General features: G+C 34.2%; 1 protein-coding gene across 5 annotated transcripts in view; it reads left to right on the top strand.

The window, feature by feature from the left end:
- The first annotated feature begins 424 nt into the window (after positions 1-424).
- The window catches only part of LOC110109119 (ubiquitin-like protein 5), a 21,904-nt gene continuing 13,685 nt past the window's right edge, over positions 425-8,643 (top strand). The window contains exons 1-2 of one of the 5 annotated variants that reach the window (XM_028692016.1): positions 425-801; positions 3,976-3,994. In XM_028692016.1, the coding sequence (XP_028547849.1) occupies positions 574-795 (222 nt within the window). In that variant the 5' untranslated portion in view covers positions 425-573 and the 3' untranslated portion in view covers positions 796-801; positions 3,976-3,994. Of the gene's footprint in view, positions 802-955; positions 1,066-2,160; positions 2,182-3,975; positions 3,995-8,643 lie in introns of those variants that run through there. The other 4 variants (XM_028692018.1, XM_028692017.1, XM_028692015.1 and 1 more) reach the window with 4 other exon arrangements.

An 8,643-nucleotide genomic window follows, 5' to 3' on the forward strand; every position in this document is an offset into this window, starting at 1 on the left:
AGCTCAATCTTATTCATAAAAATTATCATTATAAGTAATTCATTATTATAATTAATCAATAATTTGCTTATGAGTTAAACAATTAATTTGAAGTTAAAATAAAAGAATATATTTTCATATTTATGGCATGTGTTTAATTTCAATAAATTTGATTTTAATCTTCATAAATGTAAACCTTTTATATTTTAAGGTAAATGTAAATCTTCTCATATAAATATATTATTTCTAATATGATTAAAAAGTTTTTCATTAAAAGAATTCTCATATATTTTAATTAATTTCATTCAATATGAATTAAAATAAATCATTTCCTTATTTAACAAAGACTATTAAGTTTAAATACAAATTAATTTTTTTGGATAATATGTTTTTATTTAAGGCAAGTTGGAGAGAGAGAGAGAGAGAGAGAGAGAGAGAGAGAGAGAGGGACCTTTCCTATATAAGTCATAGAAAGGGTTTTGGGCCTGGGATTGTCGTTGACATCGACTCGTCGAAATCGCCTGTCAGAAATTCCTTGATTGCAAATTCAATTGAGATCGGAGAAATTTTGGCGTCTTGATTGAGTGGGAGAAGATGATCGAGGTGGTGTTGAATGATCGATTGGGGAAGAAGGTGAGAGTGAAGTGCAACGAAGATGACACGATCGGTGATCTCAAGAAGCTGGTAGCCGCACAGACGGGGACGCGGGCTGACAAGATCCGCATACAGAAGTGGTACAACATCTATAAGGATCATATTACCCTCAAGGATTACGAGATCCACGACGGGATGGGCTTAGAGCTATACTACAATTAGCACCAGGTGTGGTTTCGCTTCCTTTATTATGAATTGAAGAGCCACTGGCTATCCTTATTAACTTTGTATTTGTCTGTAGGCTGAACTTTTTTGCTTTATAATTATTTACATTTTTTTGATATATTAAATTTCACTTGTGGATTCATTGTGTTTGTACTAGAGTCCGGTATGAAGTCAAAGCTCAATGCCTAAATTGCTGGCATTTTGCTTTTCGGATAATCAGTCTACGAAAAGGAGATTTCTTAGTAAAGTTATTTGTGTTGCGATTAAGAGCAATCGGAGTCACATCTTTGGAAGAAACTTTTGATTGGTTTAGTTCTAACAAGAGTCGTAATTCTTTTATGGTAAAATTCACGGCTGGCCCAATTTGCAATTCATAACATTGACATATATGTAAAACAACATTCTTTCAACTTGAATCCCCTATTTGATAATGTCTTATGGTTTCAAATATATGGATGTACGTTGCTCATTCATGATTTTTTTAATACTTTTTCATATTCGAAGCATAATGAAAGTGGGTGACAACAGCCAAAGGGAGTTGAATTAATGTTTTTGATTTAGCACAAAATTTTTAAATTTAATTTTGAAACACAAAGATATATATATATATATATATATATATAAAGCAAATTCTAGATTGTTAAATCAAATTAAGTAAGAGATAAAGAAGATTGAGCAAGCTAGAGAAAAACATGGGTTATCTTCTTGAGAATGAAAAGCACTTATTATATTCCTCTATTTTCACCCTCAATATAGAAGCTATTTTAGAATATCATTATAGACTATGACATCCCTCTCTCAAAATCATACAATGTAATATATTTTTTTTCTTTCTTTTTCTTAAATGTAAATATGGAATTTTCATTATGAGACTTTTGAAATTGTCAAATATCATAAAATTGTTTCTTTTGAAAGTGATTCTAAATCCTCTACTCATTTTTTAATTGTTCACTTTGACCATTTGGGGGCATTATGAAATCTTCGTCATTTTTGGAGCTATTAGATTTATCATCTTAATTAATGATTGAACTTGTATGATTGGTACATATTATCAAATAAAAATCTAATGTTAACATTATTCTCCCTATTTATACTGTCATGATATAAAATAATTTCATGTTAACATTAATGTATTTTAGACTAATAATGCTTGTGATTATTTTAATCACACATTATTATCTTTCTTTCAAAAAGAATGTATCATCCATCAATCCTCCTGTGTTGTCACTAGCCAATAAAATAGAGTGGAAGAAAGGAAAATTATTATGTTCTGGAAATTACCAGGACAATTATATTCCAGAATTAAGTGCCAAGAAGATATTGGGAAGAAATAATTATAATTGTCACATGTCTAATCAATAGAGTACTCTCAAGGATAATTGACTTCAAAATTTCTATAAATTATCTAACGGAATTCTTTTCCATAAATAACTTTCTCTAAAAAATTTCTCCAAATATTTGGGTATATTACTTATGTCCGTATTCACAAATAACATAGGGATAAATTTGATCTTAGAGCTTTCAAATATATCTTTATTGGATATTTCTCCACTAAAAAGGCTATAACTATTGTCATCCTATCACTAAAAAATTTCTTACTTTAAAAGATGGTTGCATTTGATGAGAAATAAAGCTTTTTTTAATCAAACTCATATTCAAGAGAACTCTCAATTGGAAGAAAAATTTGATGAAGCTTACATTTTTCATCTTGACATTCCTAGAACTCAAACTCCAATACATCCAGACTTTGTACCATTCAAGTATGCATAAAAAGGAATAAGCCCAACCAAAATCTTCAACAAGCTCAAGACTTAAAATTGATATCAGATGATCTACCTATCACTATACATGCTCCTCTATATCTCATTTCCTCGTACACATCTTTTTAAAAACTTTCTTCTACCCATAAACTTTTACAAATATCAGCTTTAATTCTATTTCACATCGCAAACTTTTCTTTGAGATATTGAAAAATCAGAATTGAAAGATGCCATGAGAGAAGATATGAGTACTATAGAAAAAAATTTACTTAGGAGATCCTTGAACTATGAAAAGGAAAAAATAGTGGGATGCAAATGAATTTTTTCTATAAAATATAGAGCAAATTGAAGCATGGAATTGTATAAAGCGAAATTGGTAGACATGAGATTTATTGAAAAATATGAAATTAACTACCATGAAAATTTTGCTTATGTTATAAAAATGAATACAATAGACATTTTAACTTATCTTGCAGCTAATTATGGATAGCCCATGTAATAACATGATGTAAAAAATGCTTTCCTCTATGAGGATGCTAAAGAAAGTCTATATGGATCTAACTAAATTTGACACTTAGAGCAAAGTGTGCAAATTAAAAAAAGGCTATGTTTGGCCTTAAACAATCTCCGATAGCATGGTTTGACAGAATGACAAAGCTATGAATGAAACTAGATATAAATAAAGCTAACGAGATCATATTTTTTTATAAAACACTTATTTGATGATACAATCTCAATTCTTATCGTATATATTGACAATATAATTATGACAGGTGATAGAAAAAAGATCTCTTGACAATATAAAGACTAGTTGAAAAAATAATCCCTCTCACATCCATCTTGACATCACATTTGTAATTAGTCTCATCGGTCAATTCATATATAATCCCAAAGCGTTTCACTTTTAAGATGCTTATAGAATACTCAGATATCTTAAATCAAGTCTTGATAAAAAAATTATTTATAAAAATAAAATATTTTATAAATTAAAGGGTATGCTGATACAAATTATGTAGGATCATCAGTAGTTAAAAGATCCATGTGTGAATATTATATATTTTTATGAGGAAATCTCATAACATACAGGAGCAAGAACCCGCAGTTTTAAGATCTAGTAACGCCATTGCCCAAGCAATCTATGAGCTTCTGTGAATCTAAATCATCTTAGTAGATTTAAAATCAAAATAGGAATGATTGATGAAGATATATTGTAACAATTAATCTACCATCATTATTATTTATAATCTTGTACAACATGATTGTACTAAGTATGTGGAGGTTATAAATACTTCTATATTTTGTATATAATTGGGCAATAAAATTCAAAATAATTTTTTTTCAACTTTTTTATTTTTCTATAAAAACTAATGCATTCTCCAAAAGATCAATCACTGACGCTTGGTAGTGGAGACAATAGGGACAATGAAGATAAAAAGTTGGAAGTGGAGGACATAACTCACAACCACTTCAAGGTAGTGATGGTGGTGATAACGATGCTGGTAGCACAGTCCCATAATCACAACGATGACTATGGTATGGTGAGGATAGGAGAAAAAAGAGCTGGAGAAATGGTGGAAAGGTCACTTTTCCATGGGGAAGACAAGACTGGCAGAACACTTCCCTAACATCTTCCTGTCGCCTTTTGGGAAAATATTTTATATATTAGTGTAATAATGGTTATTAATAACTTTCAAGATAATGGGATGCTTTCACAGTCATCAAAATTCACTAAAGAAATAAATTATACGTGAACAGAAAACTCAAGTTATGTTTATGTATTATGTTGCAACTTAGTTTTTATAATTATGTTTTCATATTTTGTGTGTTTTTGATGATTCCAAATATTATTGTTTTGATTACTGTTTCTCCTAACATATATTGGATATATTACTTTTATTGTTTGTATGTATTAACATTTCAGGAAAATTATACTCCAGATTGTTAAATACTTCAAATCAAATTAGATTAGGGTTCATTGTAAATGGAGTATGTATTTTATATTTTTATTAAGTCTGTGAGAGTGTGATTATAATTAGGTAACCGTGCACACACACTGGGAGTGTTAAAACTTAACAATTTATTAAAACTAATCGTACTGTACGATGTCGTATCGTATGAGACGATTTGTTCAATTATTTTCTCCAGAAAGTAGTTAATCGAATCATGGACGGAAAAATTACTAAGTACTGTTCGTACTGTACAAAGTTGGCTTCATACAAACGACGTCCAAAGTACGAAATTGATACGAACATTTTCGTCCATACGAACAGGTAAATTTTTTGAACTGTTCGTTCGGGATGATCTGGAGTCCGTATAGACGATGTCCAGAGTACGAAATTGTGGGTATCTTTTCGTCCAGACGAATAGGAAATTTTTTATAACTGTTTGTACCGTACGATATAAATTTCGTACTGTACGATCAGCTTGTACGAAAATGTTTTGTCCAGGATTGTACGAGCAAATTTGGAACTGTTCTTACGGGACGATTGTCGATCGTACTGTACGATCGTGGATGCTCAAAATTGAAATTTTTAATTTTCTAGACAGTTTTTCGTGCCTTTCATATATAAGATTCTTAAAACTGACTTAGGATGAATCAATCTTTATTTTTCTTGAGAGCAAAAGTGTGAGAGTGATTGGGAGTGTTTTGAGAGTGTGGAGAGAGATTTTTCAAGTGGTAATTGTGAAGGGTTCAGAAGGTTGCCCAAAGGTGAGAATCTCTTTGTAAGTCTTGTCAATCATCTTTCCTACTTCTTCATAGTTGCTCGTTAGAAGATCTTTGAAGAATATCCGATTCTCTACCGACACCAAGAGGGTGTGAAAGGACGCCAGTTCTCTGCCAACACTTGGAGAAGTGTAAAAGGACAACAGTACTCTGCCAACACTTGGAGAAGTGTGAAATGACGACTGTTCTCTGCCTACACTTGGAGAAGTGTTGACCTACACAGCATATCAGAACAAAAAAAATCAAATAAAAAAATTTTCTGCCATACATGTACAAGCCATCCCGATATCCTGCTCAAATCCAGTCACATCCCCGCCGCTTGCTACAGTGCTCACGTCTGCGATTCGGTGTCGTTGCAGTCACCCCACGCTCACCTCGATCGTTACCCCATTCGACTCTATAAAATGCGATCGAAACCCTCGTTCGTTCTACACACGATCTCCTTCGACTCCCCATTGCTCTCCCACGCACACAGCAAGCTCCCGTCACTGCTCAGCCCGATTCCTCCCCTCTTCCACCTCCGACCTATCAGCGACCGAACTCCCATCTCCTCTGCCCCTTTCGATCCTTGCCCGATCATTCACAGAGAGAGAGAGAGAGAGAGAGAGAGAGAGAGAGGAGAGCTCCTTACCTCCATTCTGTCTGAAGCCTCTCCTAGCCGAGCCTTACCCGTCGCCTCCTCCTCCTGAGACGACCTCCCTCTGTGAGCCAGCCGCCTCCTCTTAAGCCTCACCCGAAACCTCCTACCTGTCCGATCTGCCCTGACCCGAAGCCGCCTCCCTTCTTGCTGCCGACTTAGTCCACTTAGGTATATGCATATGCATTATTATTATTATTATTATTATTATTATTTGGGATTGATTATAATTAATTTATAATTAATCTCAAATCAAATTGAGTTAATCTGTAATTAATTATAAATTAAAATATAATTAGTTATAAATAAATATAGCTAATTATAACTAATTTATAATTAATTATATGTTAAATTCAATTAAATTATAATTAATCTTAAATTAAATATAATTAATTATATACTAAATGTGATTAATTATAATTAATTATAAATTATATCTCATTAATCTATAATTAATTTTAAATTTAACATAATTAATTGTAAATCAAACGCAACTAATTATAGTTAATTTATCACTAATTATAAATAAAATGTTTCTCTCCCTCGATTTTCGAGCCAACACTGACGACCCCATGCAGGTATAACCTTTCTAAACTCTAAAACCCCGAGATCCTGCTTTCGATGCTTGCAACGCGACCAAACGACCACCTATACACGCTTTTCTCTAGCGTGGTGGGAGGAAGTTCGTCGCGGTGTTTTCAACGAATCGGGTGATCACCTAAAATCTTGTTCTCGACGTGCGTGTCGAGCCGACAAACCGCCTATACACGCTTTTCTCTAGCGTGGTGGGATGGGAACCCGGTGCGACGCATACGATGAGATCGGGATATTCATAAGTACTCGCTCGCGGGGAAACAACTGCTTTTCATTCATAAGTACCCGCTCGCGGGGAAACCACTGTTTCTCTTTTGCAACAAGTACTGAAGACCCATACACGCCTTTCTCTGGCGTGGTGGGGACAAAAATTTTACACGGCCGCGGTGTCCTCGAAAGAGGGCACCTATCGTACACGCTTTTCTCTAGCGTGGCGGGAGGCCCAGTTTTTCGACGTTTTTCCCCTAAATGGGGGAGACGCCGGGAGGTTGCCAAAATTTCGGGTGAAAACATATTGTACTCGGACCTGTTTGAACTCAAAAGAATGTGAACGGTGGACTTGTGGGATCGGACTTGAACCAAAATTCGGACTTAAATGAACAATGAAATAAAATTGAACTAAAATCAATCCTGAACTTGCAAGAATTTTAAATGAATTTGGACTTGAACAAGACTATGAGAACTTGAACTTGCAAGCTTTTGAACATCAAAGGATTAAAAAAAAAAAAAAAAAAAAAACTTGAACACTTGGACTCATATTTGAACTTGGTCTATACATCAAAGGAACTCACACTTGAATGAGCAAAGGACCAAAGATTATAAAGAAATGAACTAAGTACCGTGGACATAAACTCAAGCTTGGACTCTACAAAACAGCAAGGAACTTGATTTAAGCATCCAATGAACTTGAGCTTGCAAACATTTGACTCAAGTCCGAAGTGACTTTAATGAGACATAGAACTTGAAGGACTTGAATGAATATAAAAGACTCATATTGAATTTAAACTCAAGGAGGCACTGAACTTGGGTTCAAGCATATATACGAAATAGAATTTGAATCATATAACAAGGGACTCGTAAAGGAGGGCATCCAAGCATGATCAATGTTCAAGTAAGAGCCAAATGAAAATACAACCAGATAACAAATACCAAATGAACTCGGAGAGAGTATTGAAATGGAAATCAACAATCAAGCAAAACGACTCATGACGAACAAGCCTTCAGTGCACTCAGATAAACGTAGATGAACAAATGAAGTTGTGATACAACTTGCTTTCAAGCAAAGGTTCACACAAAGTCACTACAAGCTTTGGTATAAAGCCTATTCGAGCAATCATAGTTATCCTACAACGATCATCTCAATTTGAATGAAAGGATCGATATCTAATTCATTGTGTGTCTTGTAAACCATCTTGGAGGATAAAAAGTTTGCAGGTAGAGCTAAACTATTTTTGAGGACAGTGTAGGTGCAATAATTCAACAAAGGGTCTTCAACCTACACGGCAGTTTGATTCCAAGAAAATACATATTAAAATGATTTAAAAAAGAAACACAGAAGAGGAATAAATGAATTGAAATGACTTGGATCACTTAGTTAAAAAGATCTGCAATACATGCAATCTCCTCTACGAATACAAATGTATGTACAACATTCATTCATGGGTAGATGCATAGAGACTATAGTAAATGCAGTATCCTGTAGTCAACTTCAGTCTAAGGATGAATATCTACCTCCAACAGTAATGGTTGTATTGCAAAGACCAAAAATCACAACAAAATGCATGAAGAATATGACAAGTACGAGCTCATACGATCCTAATACAGGAGACTCGTTGGTGCACTACAATCCACCTGCAGAAAGCAACAAGCAGTGCACGACAATCTACCTGTACGAAGCAGCGAACAACTCTAGTCAAAAACTGCTACGCCACGCCACCGGATCTGTAACATTCGTACAAGCAAACAGAAGGCGTCTACGAATACTTTCAAAGTACCCCTGCACGTGCACCGTAGTTTGTGTACACGTAGATACACTAAAAGGAGGTAAAAGCAATCAAGAACCCGCATGGGCCCCAGCGAGCGTGTTATTGGTACACACGTGACGTCTAGGGATGCTGCGCGGGTTGACA

Source organism: Dendrobium catenatum, unplaced genomic scaffold, assembly GCF_001605985.2.
Source record: "Dendrobium catenatum unplaced genomic scaffold, ASM160598v2 original_scaffold_103796, whole genome shotgun sequence".
NCBI classification, from domain to species: domain Eukaryota; kingdom Viridiplantae; phylum Streptophyta; class Magnoliopsida; order Asparagales; family Orchidaceae; genus Dendrobium; species Dendrobium catenatum.